The 22,111-nt window shown below is 41.4% G+C and overlaps 2 protein-coding genes across 2 annotated transcripts in view; one reads left to right on the top strand and one right to left on the bottom strand.

Annotated features, from left to right (window-relative positions):
* The window catches only part of SELENOT (selenoprotein T), a 77,134-nt gene extending 70,851 nt beyond the window's left edge, over positions 1-6,283 (top strand). The window contains exons 6-7 of the transcript XR_012129452.1: positions 3,723-3,841; positions 5,910-6,283. The gene's annotated coding sequence lies outside the window, so the exon portion shown is untranslated. The remainder of the gene's footprint in view (positions 1-3,722; positions 3,842-5,909) is intronic.
* Positions 1-14,399, bottom strand: part of ERICH6 (glutamate rich 6) — a 44,671-nt gene extending 30,272 nt beyond the window's left edge. Inside the window, exons 1-10 of the mRNA XM_073232216.1 lie at positions 13,639-14,399; positions 12,747-12,804; positions 10,328-10,419; positions 7,422-7,484; positions 6,599-6,654; positions 6,387-6,503; positions 3,603-3,716; positions 2,492-2,649; positions 1,993-2,060; positions 360-505 (exon numbers count right to left, since the gene is read on the bottom strand). Of these exons, the coding sequence (XP_073088317.1) occupies positions 360-505; positions 1,993-2,060; positions 2,492-2,649; positions 3,603-3,716; positions 6,387-6,503; positions 6,599-6,654; positions 7,422-7,484; positions 10,328-10,419; positions 12,747-12,804; positions 13,639-13,918 (1,152 nt within the window). The 5' untranslated portion in view covers positions 13,919-14,399. The remainder of the gene's footprint in view (positions 1-359; positions 506-1,992; positions 2,061-2,491; positions 2,650-3,602; positions 3,717-6,386; positions 6,504-6,598; positions 6,655-7,421; positions 7,485-10,327; positions 10,420-12,746; positions 12,805-13,638) is intronic.
* Between the last annotated feature and the right edge of the window lie 7,712 nt (positions 14,400-22,111).

Raw genomic sequence — 22,111 nt, 5'->3', positions numbered from 1 at the left:
TTAAATTTAGATAGCCAGGTATAGCTATTGTATTGGGCAGTGCAGATATAGAAATATTGACAGTGATTTTTGGGAAGTGCCTGAGACTTTTGGTGATTTTCTCCCCTTTTTAGTTTTCTAAAGGTCCAAATGTTCCTTAACATTTTACAGTAAAAAGGCTTTAACCAAAATAGCACCCCCATAAAATATAGGTAAAGCATTGTTATAAAGCCCGGTAGAACTTCAAAGTCCAAGTCTGTACAATTTAACAAGAAGTTAAATGTATCATGTAGCCAAACTGTCTTGGCTGTCATATAATTTTAGGTGAAACTGATTTTTAAAGAATACCAAGTAAAAAAAAAAAATCACAAGGTAATTACCTTTCCACATGCTATCCTAGAATCACAACAAACAATGGATATGTTTCTGTTGTTTAGTTCATAATCAAATAGCCTGTCATCAGTTAGCTCTTTTTCTGGAATATCCATGGAAAGTTGATAAGAAATTTTTTTTAAGTTCTTTGAATCTAATGGGAAAAGAATCACATTAAAGTGCATACATGTTTTAAATTTTCCAAAACCTCTCTTCAGAAATGAAATTTCAAACTTTATTACAAATGCATTGATTCATCACACTTTTTTTTTTTGAGAGGGCATCTCTCATATTTATTGATCAAATGGTTGTTAACAACAATAAAATTCTGTATAGGGAAGTCAATGCTCAATGCACAATCATTAATCCACCCCAAGCCTAATTCTCGTCAGTCTCCAATCTTCTGAAGCATAACGAACAAGTTCTTACATGGTGAACAAATTCTTACATAGTGAATAAGTTCTTACATGGTGAACAGTACAAGGGCAGTCATCACAGAAACTTTTGGTTTTGATCATGCATTATGAACTATAAACAATCAGGTCAAATATGAATATTCATTTGATTTTTATACTTGATTTATATATGGATCCCACATTTCTCCCTTTACTATTATTATTTTTATTTTTAATAAAATGCTTCATCACACTTTTTTAATGGAAGAAAAATGAGGACCATTAAGTTAAAGTGAGGGCTTCTTTTGTTAAAAAATGAGAACATTCCTTCGTTTAAAGAAGAAAAATGATTTTTCAGTAAGTGGGATTTTTTCTGGCCTTACGTAGTAGGAAACAATTCAATATGGAACTTTATACTAGGAATTTAGTTGAAAAGTAAACTAAACAAAAAATATATTCTCAAAGTATCTTTTCAATAGCTCTGGGTGGTAGAAGAGGAGTCCAGTGCTCAGAAGTTTAAGTAATTTACCCTAAATCATACAGCTCTTAAGGAAAAAACTAAGATATAAATCTCGAACTTCTGGTTCTAAAATCAATGCTCCTTCAATTGTACCAGTACTACAGCTATACTGGCCAACTGATAGAAACCATATATGAAGAAAGGAATATGATTTACTTTTGACAGATTCTGATATCCCAGCTCAGAAGTTTAAGTAATTTACCCTAAATCATACAGCTCTTAAGGAAAAAACTAAGATATAAATCCAGAACTTCTGGTTCTAAAATCAATGCTCCTTCAATTGTACCAGTACCAGAGCTATACTGGCCAACTGATAGAAACCATATATGAAGAAAGGAATATGAATTACTTTTGACAGATTCTGATATCCCAGCTAGAAAACAAAATGGAATGTGTGCTTAATAAAACAAAAACAAGAGACAATGAACTCAAAACTCTTTATAGCTAATCTATAAAGTGCTCTACAGAGGTCGCCAATTTATTCCAATCAATAACACAATGAGCTACTGATTAAGAACTTCAAAAGCCAGAGACCTGAAACATCAGTTATTCCCCCCTCTAATTAACTTCATCTAGATTAAGATTCTTCTGAGTCATTTGACTGATGCATTGGGTGAAATAAAACATATAAATATTATTTTTTAAATATGCTAATTTTAGCTCTTGGTCATACGATGAGCTTTCTGATGAACAACTGATCTGTAACGTCAGCACTGATGCACTCACCTTCTTCAGAGAAAGTAGTCTGTTCATTTGTTATTGCAAACTGTCTGGCCATTTGTTGCTCCTGTTTTCTACACAACCAAAAAATGTGATGCATAAATACAGCTGAAGTTTAAAACAGAATACTACACATTTTAATTGCTTAAATGCCATTCCTTGTTATTTTTATCTGTTATTACTTATGAATCCAGTCACTTATCAGTGCACATGAAACTGTACTCTGCTTAGTGGACAAATTTCCCCACTGTAGGAATTCTGAATTGCCCTAAAAAATTTGTGATTGGTAAATTTCTACTTTAAATCAGTGAGTTCATAGAGTTTCTGGGAGCTTCTGAATCTCATAACATCCACCAGGAATTGTAATAGGCTTGCTTTGGGCAATTTTTGTTTCTTCACTGGGAACTATCTTCAAAATTATATATTGCAAAAAAACAAGGTTCATTTTACAAAAAGCTCTCCAAGGGGGCCTATCTGAATTTCAATATCAAAGGCTCAATGTTACCTCGCCAGGGCTTTTTCCTTTGCTTTGAGTCTATCAGCTTCACTGCCATGGGCTGTGTGAAGGCCAATAGAGATTAATTCGGCTTTGCAGCTTTGGATTTTTTGTTTTTCCTCATAGATGTGGTCAATCAGATTTTGGAAATAACTGCAACAAGGGGCCTGAAAAATAAAGAAGTTGTTTTCATCTCATCAGTCCAAGATGCAGTTAATTAGAGGGGGGAAAACCAAAAATAGCTAATAGGATTTCGATAACAATCTATACTAACTTCTCTTTAGTAACAGCTTTACTTAGATATAATTCAAATACCATAGCATTTGCCCATTTAAGCTATAAAATTCTATAGTTTTTAGTATATTCACAGAGTTGTGTAACCATCACCAAGATCAATTTTAGAACATGAAACCTGTACCCATTAATAATCACTTTATCCTCTTCTTTCAGCTCCCAGCAACCACTAATCTCTTTTCTATCTTTCTAGCTTTGCCTATTCTGTACAGTTCATATAAATGGAATCATATAATTTTACTTCGTGAATGGCTTCTTTCACTTGGCATAATGTTTTCAAGGTTCATGTATGTTGTAGCATATATTAGTACATAATTTCTTTTAATGGCTGAATAATATTCCACTGTATGGATATACCACATTTACCTACCCATTCATCAGTTGATGGACATTTGGGTTTTCACTTTTTGTCTGTTATGAATTGTGCTGCTATGAACATTTGTATACAAGTTTTGTGTGTACATATGTTGCCAATATCTTGCATATATACCTAGGGTTGGAATTGCTAGGTTATGTGGTAGGTCTAACTTTGTGAGGAATTGCCCAACTATTTTCCAAAGTAGCTGAACCATTTTATATTCTTCAGCAGTGTGTGAGGGTTCCAGCTTCTCTACATGCTTGTCAACAGTTGTTGTTATCTGTCTTTTTGATGATAGCCATCATAGTGGGTGTGAAATGGGATCCACTGTAGTTATGATTTGCATTTCCCCAACAGCTAACAGATTACTCTTCTAAAAATGGCAATGCAGAAGAAAATAATACATAAGTTTAAAAATGGAATTTAAAAACATCACTGTTTCCTGAGTAAGCCAGCTATAGAACTTACATGTTCTATTGATTCGAAGCTATCGTAGTCAGAGTAAAGATCCACATTGGAAAGAAATGTTCTTAGATCACTCCCACAAAATTCACATTTGGGTGATAACTCCTCCTCTTCTTCCTTCAGAGAGAAGAAAAGATATGATGGAGTACCCACACGAATGCCCTGAGCCTCTGAGAACAAGAGGAGCCAGGGCTCTGGGCAGGGCCAGCAAGTGTCTAGGAGGACAGCAGCACTGGTGGCAGGTGTGCAAATCTGCTTGGGAACAACTGTCAGACATGTTGGGGTCTCCCAGTAATAGTTGATAGGGAACTTTCAGAGGGTTGAAAACCTTTACCAGAAGGCACCAAGCCAGCAAGATCGGTATATTCCAGTAATGAGACATCATTTTTATTTAAGGGCTGCTGAGGACGGAGAAGGCTGAGGTAGTGTTCTGAGGGCCTCTGCCTGGTGCCAGAGCACAGCTGAGCCATCAGGAGCTGTGTGTGTCTTTAAGATGCCTCTTCAGCATAAGAACAAAGCTGCAGAAATGCCTTTACTGTTGACATCACAGTCCCTTGTAGGGGAGGAGGACATACAGTGTGTAACTAGATGCAAGGGACAAAGGATAACACATACTAGACTTATGCAGGTGGTCTAAGGTGTTTGAATATCATAAACTCTTTCAAAAAGTGACTGGTAGGAAGAAGTCTTTTCATTAGTATGTCAGCCACCATTTACAATGATCAACGTCCTAAATCAGAGTCCTTTCTCAAGGGGAAGCCCAGGTTGCAGTCCCGAATTCTCCTGTCTGTGCTGTGAAGTTGATTCAGGAGGAGTTGGAGGAGACCAGGGGTAGTAAAAGGGAGTTAGGGGCTCAGGTGACTCAGCGAGGGGCTGACACTACAGTTGTGTTAGTGATCTTAGCTCATGACTACAGAGGCTCCTGGGCAGGCGAGCGGTCAAGCCTCATCAGCACAGGCCTCCAGGAAAAGACCCAGATCACACAGGACTTGCAGGTCACGAGCACTTCCAGGACATCTGTATTTGCCATGGAAACCATTCTCTTGGGGATGGCAAAATGGCCACTGTGGGACTAAAGGGTGGCCGAGGTGTACAGGGCAGCCACGCATTCACCACCCTAGAATAAGGTCCAATGTCATTAGGCCCCTGAAACTGCCTGGTTGTAAGCGCTGCACATTGCTGAAAGCAGAACACTTGGGGAATAAAGCCCTGCAATAGAGAAATGGCAGTAAAAAACCTAGGATGGCCACCAGATGATGGAGTAGGGCACAGAGTGTGGCACTGCCAGGTCATCTGCAACCTGCTCCACACAAGGGTCTGGGTGATGAACTCCTCATCCCATGGTCCCTTCACCCTTCACTTGGGCATAAAGCAAGGTCTTCAAAAGATCATGAAAGGTTTGGACCCTGTACCTGAAGAGGGTGTGGCTAGAGGCGAGCTGCAAGCCAGCCGCTGCTGCCTCAGAACTAGGCTAGTATCCAAGTCCCACCTAGAGGACCTGAAAGACCTGCTGAGCTGCAGGAGGAGCCCACCCTGCCCACGTGCCAGTGCGGGGACAACTCCCTGGAAAAAAGGCCGCAAAGCTCTCCTCATGTTCGGGCTGTTTCTGGGCGTCAGGGGAAGAAAGCTCAAGAAACTTCTCTGGATACAAACTTCTGTGGTTCAGAAAAGGGAAGGTCTCATGTTTAAATAAAGAGTCTCAACCTGAGGAGTCAACCTGAGGAGGGTGACCATAGGGTTGAGAAACCTGGGCAAATATAAACAGTAAATGTTGGTTAATGTTCTATTACATGATGTGTTTAGTGGGCTGCCTATTTTTGGAGTTGCATAGTTCAGTGTGCTGCACAAAATGGCGGTGGGGACATGTCAGCGCACCCACACCGCGTCCCCGCCGGCTCTGCCCGCACATGGCCACGCACTGCCTCACTGTTTTCAGTGAATAAGCTTGCGCCTTTAGTGTGTCCCAGAAGGAGCAACCAAGGGGGCTCCGACCCGGGAGTGTGCAGTTCCCTCCACAGAGCCGGGCCGGACCAGTTAGGAGATGATCCTGCCCCCAGTCAGTCCCCCACCACCTGCTGCACTGGGGTGGTGTGCCATCCTGTCGGAATTACCAGGTGGCCTTTCCCTTGATCATCAAGCACAGGCATATTAACTGGTCACTTAACAAACACAAACACAGCAAATGTTCACCTATGTTCCCAGGCTTTATGGCCACTGTTATGGGTTGAATTGTGTCCCCTGAAAAGATATTGAAGTCCTAACCCCTGGTGCCTGTGACTGTGGCCTTATTTAGAAATGGGGTCATTACAGATGGACTCCAGAAGAGGTCATTAGGGTCAGCCCTAATCCAGTATGACTGGTGTCCATGGAGAAGAGGGACACCTGGATACAGACACACAGAAGATGCTGGGACAACTGTGGCGAGATTGGAGTGATGCTGCCCCGAGCCCTCCGGAGGACTGACGACCTGGAGCAGCAGTGAGGGAGGGGCAAGGAAGGGTGCTTGCTCCCTGGCCGGTAGGAGACAACTTCCTGGTACTTGATTTTGGACTTCTGGCTTTCAGAACTGTGAAGCAATAAGCTGCTGTCATTTTAAGCCACCCAGTTGGTGGTACTTTGTTACAGCAGCCCTCGGAAATGAATAGAGCTATCCTTAGTGCTATTCCAAGTAAATGACCCCTTTGCCTGCTTTTTTCTTTTAAGTCTTCACTGCCTTTTGTGCAAGCCATTATGTGGCTTTTTATTATCTCATTTATTATAGTAAGAAAAAATATGGATTAAAATCACCTTGAAGTTAATGCCTAAACTGGAACTCTCTTGTCTGAACGCCAGAATGGGTGGTGGCCCAACACTAGGTAATGTTCTCAGAGAAGGCTCGAACAGGGTTAGGTAGTCTTCCTCAAACTAAATTTTAAAAAGAGAGAGAGAAAATTGAAGATTGAATAAGTGATTCTTTAACATGGGCACATTATGTTATTGGACTGACAAACATGTCTTACCTCCAACTCACATAAAATATTCAGTTTGGACTCTTCTGGATTAATTACCCATTTTTCTGAAGGGAAAAGGACAGACTTAGAAGGAAAGTTCAAAACCTTTGTGCGGTGTATGCCATTTTCTCTAGTTTGCAGATCCTAGTGTAACAGAGGAAAACTGAACTAATCCCTGTGTTTAAAATTCAACACCAACATTAACTGGAAAACAAACTCAAGTAGCCCCCAAAACCCTGTTACCATGAACAGGTGGCAGTTTCTTTTTGTTCCCCTTATTTTCTGAGTCTTAGGGTCAGATATAAGGCAGAAAGCTGATTTTGCAGAAACCAAGACATCCTGTCCCAAGTACCGAGGAGGAAGTAGTAAGAAAAACAAAAAGCAATTGAATGGGTGCAAGAAGGTCTGCTGGGCTCCTTGCAGGTTGCTACTGTTTGTGTCTGTGGTCATGAATACCACAGCCTCTCTCCCACGATTTCCCCCTTAAAGGCCCTAACTCCTTGTGCTTCGGGGGCACAGGGGTTCTTTAAGGCATAAGCCTGCCACTCCCTCCTTTCCTGGCAAATTATTAAACTATTCTTTTCCTTTCCTCAAAACCTTGTCAAAGTGTTTTGTGTTGTGACTCTGGTGACAAGGACTGGTTTTCAATAACACTAGCATGTCACATGCTCTGTTTAAATGTCCTGAAATCCTACTTTCTCACCACCTTCTTGCATATATTCCCAGAGGAGGGCTTTTCTCAAGGGTGGGCACCGTCCAAGTGAAGGCTGGTTGGTTCTCTAAAGGCAGTCTGCCTCTGCCAGCAGAGGACATGATCCCAAGCAGCCATTACCTCTTAACTTCACAGCTGGGCCTTCAGGTTTGCATTCTTTTATTACAGAGGGTGGTTTCTTCCCTGTGAAAAGAGTGTACATTTGTCATCAATTCTGACAAGGTAGGAAAACAGGTTAATATAAAAGAAAATAAACCTTTTGGAAAGAAAAGTACCCTTGGTTGTGTTTGTTTTATCTTTTAATATTTTGCATTTTCCGCATAACATTTTATCAACAGTAAGGAACACAGGATGCTCACCACTAATGTATCACATTAAAAAATGATTCCCTGTTCCTTTCTAATCCTAGAATATTGCATGGATGCATATTTTACTTGATTATAATCATGGTTCACTGACCCTTTTGTTTTCTGCCCTTTTAACATACTATTCTGTTATTTGGTGTCTGTTATTCTGTGAAAGATTTCTCAGGTTCAGGAGTCTGGGGTTGCAGTTCCAGTGAACTAAACCATGAGGATTATTCCCTCCACAGATTCTAGGGCAGTACTGGAAATGGGGAACGCAGCCATCAACACACCAGCAACTTGAAGTAAATGTCTAGAAGATGTAAGCAGATAGAACTGGAATGATGAAAACCAGTCAGAACAACCTACAGTGGGACAGAGGTAAAGGCACACGGCTGATTCACTTTCCCAGCAGAGCCAGAGACAGCAAAGACTGCTGTTGGACAAAGAGAGAGGCTTCAGAAGATAAGACACTTCTTGGAATATTTGAAACAATTTTTAGGTATTTTGTCCAACAGACATGGCAGCACAGGTATAAAAAAGATGAATGCATGAAAATTTTCATTAAGGCATGATTTGTTATAAGGAAGACCTGAAAATACCAAGCCAAACCAAACAACGTAAATAGGTAGCAATCAGATTTATGACATAAGTCAGAATAATTGTATATAAGGAAGTACTATGCAGTGGTTTCAAAGACTCGGATCAGTTTTTCCTGACATGAAAAGATGTCCATGAAACACTAAATGAAAAAATCAAAGAAGAGATAAAACTGCCATTATTCATAGGAAATATAATTGTCTAGTAGACTTTCAATGGACAAATTAGTGGATTTAATAAGAAATTTAGCAAGGAGTCAGATATTAGATGAATACACGGAAATCAATAGTTTTCCTCTATGTTGACAACCAGTTAACAATAGAAAAAAAGAATCGTTACATCAGTAAAAGACTATAAAATAGGTAGGAATAAACTAATAAGAGCTGCATAGGAGTCCCATATTAAAAAAATACTGTAAAAGATCTGAAAAAAATGGAGCAGTGCACTAGATTCCGCTGTTGAAGTGATCAAACGAGGCAGCCAGTAGATGAAGCAGCTCTCGTGTCTTGGCAGCCTGCATAAGAAAACTGAAATCTTTGCCAGAGTCAATTTCTGTAAAGGCCTCAAGGTTAAGAACAACCAGTCACAAATAGCCCACTAGGTTTCCCCGATTAACGCACTGCTTAACCTATAGAGCCAAATAATTGCCTCGTCTACTCCCAAGTCTTCTCTAAAAAAATCTCTCCCCTAGCTCATCCGTGGAGTCCTCCAGACGCTTCCAGCGATCCCATTCCAACTGTTGTTTGCTCAGATAAACTCTTAAAAATTTGAAAATGCCTCAGTTTATCTTTTAACACTGCAAAGCATGACCTTTGATAAGAATCAGCTTGTCAAATCCCACTGAAAAATCCCATCAGGGTTATACTGACTATATAGATAAATTTGGGAATAATGAACATCTTTTTAATATTTGGTCCATTTTTGTTAGATTTTGTCACTCCTTTGTGCAAATCCTCCATGACGTTCCACTTCATTATCACTGAAGATCTGCTCCTCAGTTTCTCTTTGACCTTATCCACTGGGATTCACCTCCTTACTCCGCTGCAGCCACACTGGCCACCTCCTTGTTCTAGGAGGCACTCGCCCTTCTAGGAGGCACTGGGCCTTGTACACTCTTCCCAGAGATCATCCTGGATCACTCTCTCATGTCCCTGAGGTCCTTGCTCGAATACTTCAGCTTCTCAGTGAAGGTTTCCGTGAGCGTCCGGTGTGAGCCTGCATGTCTCCCATCCAATGTTTTCCGTCCCTTTCCCTGTTTTATCTCCTTAGCACTTACATCACCTAATGTATTATATCCTTACTTATTTTGTATATTATTGATCTTGTCCTAACCTCCACCTCCACACTTTAATAGAGGGTCACTGAGACAGGTTTTGTCTGTTTTGTACACTGCCATTTCCCTAGAATGGGTCCTACCCTAAGACAGGTGCTTGGCACATGGTAGGTGCTCAATAAGCACCTGATGAATAAGATATAACAGGAAAGGCTATTCGTAATGATTCATAATGATTACTTGTGAGGAATATTCCAGGGTAACTTAAAACTTTTTTTACATTATCTTTCTTAATGGTTTGACATTTAAAAACAGTGTGCCTAAGTTATTACTTCTATAATAAAAAGTAAGATATGTATCAAAATATAATGGCAATTATTTTCTTTTTTTAATTTTGGTATCATTAATATACAATAACATGAGCAACACTGTGGTTACTAGATTACCCCCATTATCAAGTCCCCACCACAAACCCCATTACAGTCACTGTCCATCAGCGTAGTAAAATGCTATAGAGTCACTACTTGTCTTCTCTGCGGCAATTACTTTTTATGTGAAATAAATGCTACCACTTATTAAAGACTAGTGCTAAGGGGTTTAGGTAATCACATTTTGATCTTCATAACAATCCTGCGACAGAAGTATTATTACGATAAACACCTGAGGAAATGGAGACTCAATGAGGTTAATGCAAGTTAGTTTGTGCTGGGGCTGGGATTCGAACCTAGCTCTGCTGGCTGCTTATACCCACTCACTTTCCAGTGCAGAATCCCATCTCCCAGCAGAAGCTAAGAAATCAAACTACTCACTTGACTCCTTTTTGTTGGACATTTCTTGAAGCCAACTTTCTTCTGTTTGTACTGATATTGGAACTCCTGGATATAAATTGTAATAGGTGGTTCTGAAATTTAGATGAAATGTTAGTTTTCAGCATACCTACAGAGTTGTTAGGAGTTCTTCTATAGTACAGTTAGCAATCAAATAATAAATATGCAACAAAGATCCTGAGTTCTATTTTCTTTGAAATATTACCCCTCATTCTTATCTCTTAGGTAAAGTCAGGCACAGTGTGTTCGCATCATATCTATTCTTTGGGAAGTATGCCTTTCTAAATGCCAGGAGCTCCCGATACCATACTTTTCCCTCAGGGAGTAAATTACTACTGCTCTCTCTGTGCACGTGTGATGGTGATGGTGGTGGCAGGGATGGTGTTTCTTTAAACATTGACTTGAATTTAAAAATTGTTTAAACATTAGTTGAATGAGAACATATTATTCATTTAAAATAGCTTAAAAATAATCCAAACTCTTTTGAAAGGGCTGAAGTTAACTGCACTGCAATTAAAACAATCTATTCTTTCTCTAAGTAGTTTAATCAGTTATTTGAGTTATCATTGACATGATAGGAAGGCAAGAATTTATTTACTTTTACTAGTTAAAATTCACTAGTTACTGCTGTAAATAAGTGAACAATAACTGTTGCTTTTCACGTTCCTTTGCCTCGCTGAATTTCATTTTTTTTGTCATAACTTGCTGGCTTTTCTAAAATGATCAAACGAAAGAATTGAGGCAGTTTTGGGATTGTCACTTTTTGACCGTTCTCAGTTCTCTAAATGTTTCCACCTTCTTTGTTGATGCTTTGTTCCTCGGCGTATTGCTTCATTGGGGTGTTTGAATTCTGAAATGACTGTGTCCTAGAGTAAGTGAAGAACTCCTTTGCCAGAGCCACCTGTGCAAGTCTCTGGAGAGTCCTGTTATCTCACCTCTCAGAGAAACAAGGTACAGGGACCAAGAGTAAAGGAACATTGAAGAACAATCCATAGACCACATTTAGTGTTTGGATTTTTTCCATTTCTATGATTAACAAAATCAACCCATTATTCATCTAGGTCTCTTCGCCTTCCTTAAAGTAACACCAAAGATTGCTTCTGAAATTTGGTGTAAAGATCCCAAATGAGCGAGGACAACAACAAAATTAACATTTACTGAGAACTTACTATGTAGTAGCACATATATAGTAGTTTTACTCACAGTATATCCTTTAGCTTTACAAAACTCAATCAAGGCAGCTATTAATATTTGCTTTCTACAGGCAAGGAAACTGAAGCTCAAGGGAACCTCTCAGAAATCACGTGAGGCAGACACAGATGGGGCCCAGAATCATTTGGCTCCAAAACTTGTGTTTCCCCACATTCATCTGCATCCTAAAGTTTGCCCTATTTTCAAGCAGCATAGTAAGAGGGCAATTAAAAATAGAAGATAAGTCAATATTGATTGCCTTTTTTGACTTTTAAGGACAGATTTCCTTAAAAACACAATCACACCAATTTCACCAAAGAATGCTTTGAAATATAAAAGAAGCATCTTATTAGGGTATTTTATGAAGAGAAATTAAGCATTTGATTTAGGAAAGTCAGTAGTTACATCAAAACTTGGTAAGACAAGGAATGAAAATACACTATTTAAAATTACATGGGAAACTAAACAAACTTCACAGTATGTTACCTCTGGTGTGGATGGGGCGGCTGTAGAGAAGGGCATGGAGTTTTTCATCTTATACCTTTGTATACTTTAACATTTTAACCATGCATATATAAAGTCTTAAAAAGTTGAATTAAAAGGATAAATAAAAATGTGTTCATGGGACAGAGTAATTCTCTTTATGCTTAAGAGTTTAACAGTTGCTTCTTGTAAAAGCAAAGCTTAGGTGAAGAGTAATTCAAGATTGTGGACTCGGGTTTGGTGGACTCAGATTTCAGGGAAGATCTCTGATGTTCCAAAGGGTGCTTCTTTGGTGTCTTCCTAGTAAAGTGTTTGAAGGCTAATAGCAACAAGAAAAAAAGGGAAGACCATAATTTCCACTCTCTTCCACAGAAGGTATCTTTAATCACCCTCACATTTAGCCAATATGATACTAAATACAGGTCCTAGATAATTCATAGCACTTACTGTTGTACACATGGCAGTTATTATTTTGTGTTGTATTAATAAGTGGATATGTCATCAGTACAGGTAGGTAATAAGCCTGGGATGGGCAGGTACCTTTTCTCTAACTCATCCAAAGTGTCTAACAGTGTAGATTAAAATTTAAAAAAACCTTTTTAAAATAAGTTAGTTGTCAATGCCCCAGATATATTTTTTTACTTTACTTCCTGACATATATATATACAAAAGGTAATATCATTAGTTTCAAAAACTAATAATGCGAAAACTGAAAACATTTTCTTACCTATCTAAATTTATTTTAGACATGTCTTTCTTAAATGTCTGAAATATTTTAGGAAAACCTGTTGAATAAAACATTAAAAAATTTAGTCACTCCCTCTGAATTAATGGTTCTCAAAGGGACAATCCCACCCCTCTTCCTCCCTGCCCAGGCGACATTGGCTTTTGACTGCCATAAATCACACACACACACACACTGCAGAGGACAGCATCTTCACACCCCCAACACACACACACACACACACACACACACACTGCAGAGGACAGCATCTTCGCACCCCCCAACACACACACACACAATCTTCGTACCCCCCAACACACACACACACACACACAACCCCGCCCCCCCCCCCAGAGAATGATCCTGGCCAAAATGCCATACTGGGGGATTGAGAATCCTACCCAAATAACTGCTCTACTCTTTTTAAGAAAGTGACTGGAATGGTTATAGTCCAGTAAGTTAAACACAAAATCGAATTGTTTTTGTCCGACTGTTTCCATAGAGCAGTTCTTGTATGGTGTGTGCGTGTGTGTGTGTGTGTGTGTGTGTGAGTGAGTGACAGAGAAAGAGAGAGACACACACACACACACACACACAGCGGCACGGGGAGAGAACGCGATTATTGCCTGACGGCCCACAGATGTGAGCCTCAGTACAGCACGGCCCAAGTTTCCAGTTTCACCAAGCGTTTCATCTATTTCTTAAATCGTGAACCAGCACAACGGCCCAACCGAGATTTTAGTGCCTTTGGCAGAAGGGAGGAGAGGGGAGATAGACCGGAGTGTGCACGTTTTTAGAAACCAGGCACCCCTGTAGACTACAGCTCAGCAGTCGTGGAACCAGCTGCCCCCTAGGGGTCGGGAGCCATGGAGGAAGGGGCGCGCAGGGCGGGTACTTTTCTGGGGCGAGACGGTCGAAGATGAGGTCTTGCTCGTCGTCGGGCTGCACAGGAGGCCCGTCGTCCCGCTGGGCAACGGCGTCGGCGTCGGGCTCAGGCTGGGGCTGACGACGCTGGTTAGGCGGGGGCGGTGCAAGTCATCGTCCCCATTGCTTTCAGCGCCGTCGCTCATGTCCGAGAAGTACTCGTCGCTGGACGTCCGGTGGAGCGCCACCTTGTCCCTCGCCGCCTTCTCCTTTTCCTCCTCCTCCACCTCTGGCTCCTGGCCCTCCTCCATCGCGGCCTTTCTGAGGCTGCGACGCGGTGCTAGCTGGCCACAGCGGGCGGGAAACGGGGTCTCGGCGGCTCGGGGCCGACGCCGCGGGCGGACCGGGCCTGGACGCGCGCCCGGTGGCGTCAGGGCCGCCGTCTCCCTGGGCAACTGCCGGGCGCGCGGCCCCGAGCCTGGGGGATTTAAAGCGGCAGGACCCCTTCGCCCCGAGGGTCGGCGGGGCGGGGAGAAGGGCGGCGAGGGGCTGAGAGCCTCTGAGCGGAGCCCGGCCGGCAGTCTCCTTTCGCACCAGCTCTCCGCGGTCTCAGAGACCCCCAGCAACCTGCAGCAAAACGGTCTTCCTTCCTTTGGGGCCAGTCTCTCTGGGTTTGAGCGGGTGGAGGAGCGGCTGCACCCAGAAGGCCACTTTGTATGGCTGATGCTTGAGTTTGGTCTTTGGGTAGACAGATGCTGGTTGGGACCTAACGATAAAACTTTATTGACAAAACAGGCACTGGCCCTTGGGTTGTAGTTTGCGGATTTGATTTTTAACAATATTGCCTTAAATATTAGTGAGATTTTTGCGCGCGAGGAGTGCCTCGGTCTGGTCCAGGTCCTGTTTATTGCTTCTTCCTCCCTCCATCCCTTCCCCCCTCCCCCCTTTCCTCCATTCCTCCTTTCCTTCCCTTCCACGTTTGGCCATCTAGGCTTTGTTTTCAGTTCCTTGTACTTAACTAAAAATTTTGTAAAATATTTGTGTACACAAAGCGGTACACAAAGTAATGTAACAGACATCTGTTTCCCACCCAGTTTGGAATGTCCACCTTCGCTGTAGAGTTCAGCTTCCTTTCAGAGGACTCTCGAGAAAGAAATGTTTCTGCTGCTTGACAGGAAGTGAAAACGCGGCAGAGGCCATCCGGGTGCTGTGAACAGGGCCTGGACTGACCCTCACGTTAAGTGACCAGGGTTAGGCTGAGACATCCCCTTGTATGATCTCTCCTAAATCACCTGACCTCTTTAGGCCTTCGTTTCCTGGGTGTAAATTGGGAATAATAACACCCCTAGGATGTTTGTGGACATCCACGAATGTGAAATGACTGCCTACAACTGTCAGGGCATTTCAGCCAGAGACCACCAGGAACACATACGTAATTAGATAAATTGGTTTATTGCTTATAGCAAGCAGCAAGGTATCTTAGTAAGAGAATGTTAGAAAGAATCGTTTAGGCTGTGGTTAGATGATTTGGGAGAAAGTCTAAGGAGGCAGGGTTTTGCTCAGAATTGGATGCTGTCAGAAAGTGGGGGCATTCTATGAGTTGGCACAGTGACCTTATTTTTGTCTGGTCTTAGACAAAACTACAAAATGGCTTTGTTTTGTTTCATTTAATCATGGCTTCAGAGTAACCTTATGTCTTACTCTGTTCGGGGTATTATAACAAAATAGCATAAACGGTGTGGCTTATAAACACTAGACGTTTATTTCTCACAGTTCTGGATGTTGGAAGGCTAAGACCAGGGGTGGCAAATTTGGTGTCTGGTGAGAAACTACTTCCTGATTCATAGACCTGTTTTTTGACTCTGCCCTCACATGGCACTCCCTGGGGCCTCTTTTATAAGGGCAGTAATCCTCTTCATGAGGGCTCTGCCCTTATGACCTAATCACATCCCTAGAGCCCCACTTCCAAATACCATCACATTATAGATTAAGTTTTTACATAAGACTTTAAAGAGGACGCAAACATTCCATCTATAGTACCTTTTCTGAGGTTGTTAATTTTTCAGAATGTTTCTGTCCAACAGGAAAACAAAATGGGCTAGCTGTGTCAGACCAGCTTGTAATCATATTGAGGTCTAGCTGTGAATATCAGGTCAGTTTCTGGCATCAGGGACTCCCAGCCATGAGCCTTTCAGCCCAGGGCGCTTGTATTAACAGGACATTGAAGAGAGAGGGAAGGTAGAAGTTAGGTGTCTAGAATCACTAAGCAACATTTTATGACTGTCACATCAAACCAACATTTATTGAACACTAAAAGCCCGCCCTCTGCTGGGTGCTGGGCCATGGCAGCGCAGTGAGCAGGAGAGGCACATCTCTGCCCTTGCTGCCTGTCAACAACACTGGGCAGCTGGCAGGAGTCCAGCCAGCTATCAGGGCACCGGGACACAAGGGGGGTGAGAGGCAGAAAACTGCCTGCACACTGCAGGAAGTCAGAGACAAATTCAGGGAATATTGTCTTGAGCTGCTTTGGAAGGAAGGGTAGAATGTGGGTGTTCAGAGAGGGGAGTCAGAAGTATTTAAAAGCATTCCAGCAGGCTTGGGCAGGAAGGAGGGCCAGCACAGGCAAGTGTGGGTAGAGATGTCCAGGTACAAATGAGGTAAGTGGAGTTTAAAAACAGAAAAAGAAATAGCCCAACCCTTTTCTGGGCAATAAAAAGCATTTTGATGCTAGAAGACATCTTAGAGGTCATGAAATTCAATCGGTTGCTTCTCCATAGACGGAGTGACTTGTTCCAGAGGAGGAAGGTCTGTTCCAAGTCTGTTCCCAGAGAGCGGAGTGGTGATCAGGCTGTGAGCAGGAGATGGGCGCTGGGAGAAAGCAAGGCTAAAGCACTGAGCTTCTTTGTTTTTTTGTTTCTCTTTTTATGTTCCATTTTCTCTCCGAAGATAGTTATGAATACAAACCAGCTTGAAAAAGGCAAGAGAGTGCATTTTCCCCAGCACGAATTCACTAATTTCAAGTGGAATATTTTAATGTGCTGAAGATAGCTCTCTGTTCAGGAAGAAGGCACCAGGTCTCTTCAGAGTGTTTTTGCTAAGCATTGCTCTAGTTCATAATGGAAGAATGAAAGCAAAGAATAGTAACCTCTGCCTCAATGAGGGCTAATGATTAAGAATGTGCCTGCCTGCTGCTGTAACAAAATACCAGAGACTCGGTAGTTCATAAACAACAGAAATTTATTTCACACAGCTCTAAAGGCTGGGAAATCCAAGATCAAGGTGGTGGCAGAGTGATGTCTGGTGAGAGTCCACTTCCTAGTTCAAGATCTCTCTTTTCTTGCTGTCTTCATGCTGTGTCTTCACTTGCTGAAAGGACCTCGGGAGCTCTCTGGGGAGCCTTTTATAAGAACACTAATCCCATTCATGAGGCCTCTACCCTAATGACCTATGCACATCCCGAAGGCCCTTCTTCCTAATATCACACTGAGCTTTATGATTTTGACATATAACTTTTGGGGGCACACAAACATTCAGATCATAGCAATTAGCTATGAGGGGCATTTTTTGAAATGTCAGATGTCCCCCCCTTCTTTTCCATAAGCTCCTTTCAAAAGATGATTTCTGAAAACATGTTTAATGCCTCTTGACTGGCACTGACGTACACTTTATCTTTCCCCTTGCTGTTTTACATGCAATGCTCTCTGCTCTCCCCCCGATTGCTGTGTAACCAGCAGAGACCACCTTGGGAAAGGGGTGATGAGCAAACACTCTCCTCTTCCCTAAGTCTCTCAGTCCTCCTGCTCTCTCCTCCCTGACTTCATATCCTCTCACTGGTTCTTTTGAGGTCAAGCCCAGCTTCACTGCCCTTTTGACTCCATCTCTTTCAATCTATAAGCCTGTGTTTCTTGTTTCTTGTCACTGGACTGTCCATGCAGTTACAGAGAAGTAGGTACCCTTTATCCTTACTGAAGCAAACCACTCCAGCACCAACCCCCCTTCCTGCCCCCTACAGAACTTCCTATTCATCCATCCATTTAATACACTCAATAATTCAGTCATTCAAAAAATATTTATTGAATGTGTACTTATATATATGTGTGTACAATATGCACCATCGTAGGCCCTGGGAAAGCAGCAATATACAAGGTTTCTGCTCTCACTCATGGTGCTTAGACTGGGGGAGGACCACACAATAATGAGTAAGCCTGAAGGTCATACATATTATGGAGAAACATAAAGTAAGTGTGTGTGCAAAGGTGCAGAGTTGTGAGCAGGAATAGTTGCTACAGTTGCTTTTTTTTTTTTTTGAGAGGGCATCTCTCATATTTATTGATCAAATGGTTGTTAACAACAATAAAATTCAGTATAGGGGGGTCAATGCTCAATGTACAATCATTAATCCATCTCAAGCCTAATTCTCGTCAGTCTCCAATCTTCTGAAGCATAACGAACAAGTTCTTACATGGTGAACGAATTCTTACAGAGTGAATAAATTCTTACATGGTGAACAGTACAAGGGCAGTCATCACAGAAACTTTCGGTTTTGATCATGCAATATGACCTATAAACCATCAGGTCAAATATGAATATTCATTTGATTTTTGTACTTGATTTATATGTTGATCCCACATTTCTCCTATTATTATTATTATTTTTATTTTTAATAAAATGCTGAAGTGGTAGGTAGATGCAAGATAAAGGTAGAAAACATAGTTTAGTGCTGTAAGAAGGCAAATGTAGATGATCAGATTATCAGGTGTGTGCCTATGGACTAAGTATTAATCCAGGCTAGACAAGGGCAGCAAAACATCCACGGATGCAGAAGATTTCTCTCAAAGCAGGGGGGGTGAGGTTCTGAGCCTCACCTCTGTTGATCCCCAAATTCTCACCTGATGGCCCCCCTGCGACTGTGCCTGTCTTAGGTTGTTCCTCCCTTGAGGAATCTTACCCGTCTCTGGCTAACCAGTCATCTTCCGGGGCCATACAGGGAAATGTAAAGTTGGTAAGTGAGAGAGAAGCCATATTGTTTGCAAAGGTTAGCTTTTTACTTCTTTGCAGATTTATGCCCTGTGGCTTCTATGCCCAGCACTTGTCTCGAGGTATCTTTACCACCTGGAGGAATTATGATACTCGGTAAATTCGATATGAGGCACGAATTCTATTTAAAGTTTGTAATTAGGAAGGAAGAAGAAAAGCTATAGATGTAGCATATGAAGGAAACTTGGGAGGATTGATTATTTCTTTGACATATCTTCTTGTATAGTACCTTAAGTATGTATAGGTTTTAAACTACTAACTAATTTGCACACACATATTGACATAATAGGAATACGGTGACATAAACAAAGCAAATCTATAATTACCAGCCATCTCCAGTGAAGCCAAGAAAACCATTTAGGCACCCTAGGCATTTGTGAAAATTTATCTATGATATGATGGATATTTTCCAACTGTACTTGAACCATCAGACAAATTAAAGCAGCCCATTTCTGGGATCTGTTCACATCCCATATGTTCTTTTAACCATAGATAGTCTATAGTCATGAGATTTTGGGGTGCTACAACTTGCACCCCTCCCAACTCCTGGTTGAGTTCCAACAGTACAGATCCAGTCAAATTCGTTGTCTCACTGTATGCACATGCCAGCCTAGACATCTCCCTCCTCCTTCTCATGGCAAGTCCAGGAGATGGTGGGCTGGATGCAGCCACAACCGCAGCATCGTCCGGATCCCTGTGGAGGCTTTTTGATGATCATCCCCCGGCACGAGTCCTCCAGAGAGTGCTGATGCCGGAAGCTCCTCCTCATATCGTATCTTAGTTCATTTTCTGGGTATCCAAGCTAGGCCTTGATCTTCTGCGTAGAAACAAACAGACCCTTTGCCCACACTTTGACATGCCCTCTATACCACTGTGCAGAACTCATTGGAGGTCAGCACACAGTAACTGCTTTTTTTTTTTTTTTTTAATTAAGAGAAAGGAATATTATCAGAAAAGAGTACCTCCATAGCTGATCATCTGACACCCTTTAAGTGATCAACATTAAGGATATTTAAAGCATGCGTTGATCTTTGATTTACCAATAGTTTTATCCTGTTAAGGAGTAATCCCCCTTTTCTTTCTTTCTTTCTTTTTTTTTTTTTTTTAAATTTTTAATCTACACTTACCTGAAGAATACTATGTTTACTATGCTCTCCCCTATATCAGGTCCCCCCTAACAACCACATTACGGTTACTGTCCATCAGCTTAGCAAAATGTTGTAGAGTCACTACTTGTCCTCTCTGTGTTGTGCAGCCCACCCTCCCCTTTCTCCCTCCCCCCCATGCATGCTAATCTTAATACCCCCCTTCTTCTTCCCCCCCCTTATCCCTCCCTGCCCACCCATCCTCCCCAGTTCCTTTCCCTTTGGTACCTGTTAGTCCATTTTTGGGTTCTGTAATTCTGCTGCTGTTTTGTTCCTTCAGTTTTTCCTTTGTTCCTATACTCCTCAGATGAGTGAAATCATTTGGTATTTCTCTTTCTCCGCTTGGCTTATTTCACTGAGCATAATACTCTCCAGCTCCATCCATGTTGCTGCAAATGGTTGGATTTTTCCACTTCTTATGGCTGAGTAGTATTCCATTGTGTATATGTACCACATCTTCTTTATCCATTCATCTACAGATGGACATTTAGGTTGCTTCCAATTCTTTGCTATTGTAAATAGTACTGCGATAAACATAGGAGTGCATCTGTCTTTCTCAAACTTGATTGCTGCATTCTTAGGGTAAATTCCTAGGAGTGGAATTCCTGGGTCAAATGGTAGGTCTGTTTTGAGCATTTTGATGCACCTCCATACTGCTTTCCACAATGGTTGAACTAATTTACATTCCCACCAGCAGTGTAGGAGGGTTCCCCTTTCTCCACAGCCTCGCCAACATTTGTTGTTGTTTGTCTTTTGGATGGCAGCTATCCTTACTGGTGTGAGGTGATACCTCATTGTAGTTTTAATTTGCATTTCTCTGATAATTAGCGATGTGGAGCATCTTTTCATGTGTCTCTTGGCCATCTGTATTTCTTTTTTGGAGAACTGTCTGTTCAGTTCCTCTGCCCATTTTTTAATTGGGTTATTTGTTTTTTGTTTGTTGAGGCGTGTGAGCTCTTTATATATTCTGGACGTCAAGCCTTTATCAGATCTGTCATTTTCAAATATATTCTCCCATACTGTAGGGTTCCTTTTTGTTCTATTGATGGTGTCTTTCGCTGTACAGAAGCTTTTCAGCTTAATGTAGTCCCACTTGCTCATTTTTGCTGTTGTTTTCCTTGCCCGGGGAGATATGTTCAAGAAGAGATCACTCATGTTTATGTCTAAGAGGTTTTTGCCTATGTTTTTTTCCAAGAGTTTAATGGTTTCGTGACTTACATTCAGGTCTTTGATCCATTTTGAGTTTACCTTTGTATATGGGGTTAGACAATGGTCCAGTTTCATTCTCCTACATGTAGCTGTCCAGTTTTGCCAGCACCATCTGTTGAAGAGACTGTCATTTTGCCATTGTATGTCCATGGCTCCTTTATCAAATATTAATTGACCATATATGTTTGGGTTAATTTCTGGGGTCTCTAATCTGTTCCACTGGTCTGTGGCTCTGTTCTTGTGCCAGTACCAAATTGTCTTGATTACTATGGCTTTGTAGTAGAGCTTGAAGTTGGGGAGTGAGATCCCCCCTACTTTATTCTTCTTTTTCAGGATTGCTTTGGCTATTCGGGGTCTTTGGTGTTTCCATATGAATTTTTGAATTATTTGTTCCAATTCATTGAAGAATGTTGCTGGTAATTTGAGAGGGATTGCATCAAATTTGTATATTGCTTTTGGCAGGATGGCCATTTTGACGATATTAATTCTTCCTAGCCATGAGCATGGGATGAGTTTCCATTTATTAGTGTCCCCTTTAATTTCTCTTAAGAGTGACTTGTAGTTTTCAGAGTATAAGTCTTTCACTTCCTTGGTTAGGTTTATTCCTAGGTATTTTATTCTTTTTGATGCTATGGTGAATGGAATTGTTTTCCTGATTTCTCTTTCTATTGATTCGTTGTTAGTGTATAGGAAAGCTACAGATTTCTGTGTGTTGATTTTGTATCCTGCAACTTTGCTGTATTCCGATATCAGTTCTAGTAGTTTTGGAGTGGAGTCTTTAGGGTTTTTTATGTACAGTATCATATCATCTGCAAATAGTGACAGTTTAACTTCTTCTTTACCAATCTGGATTCCTTGTATTTCTTTGTTTTGTCTGATTGCCGTGGCTAGGACCTCCAGTACTATGTTAAATAACAGTGGGGAGAGTGGGCATCCCTGTCTGGTTCCCGATCTCAGTGGAAATGCTTTCAGCTTCTCGCTGTTCAGTATAATGCTGGCTGTGGGTTTATCATATATGGCCTTTATTATGTTGAGGTACTTGCCCTCTATTCCCATTTTGCTGAGAGTTTTTATCATGAATGGATGTTGAATTTTGTCAAATGCTTTTTCAGC

This window comes from Manis javanica, chromosome 3 (genome assembly GCF_040802235.1).
Source record: "Manis javanica isolate MJ-LG chromosome 3, MJ_LKY, whole genome shotgun sequence".
NCBI classification, from domain to species: Eukaryota; Metazoa; Chordata; class Mammalia; order Pholidota; family Manidae; genus Manis; species Manis javanica.
This window is presented reverse-complemented; position numbering and strand designations above follow the sequence as displayed.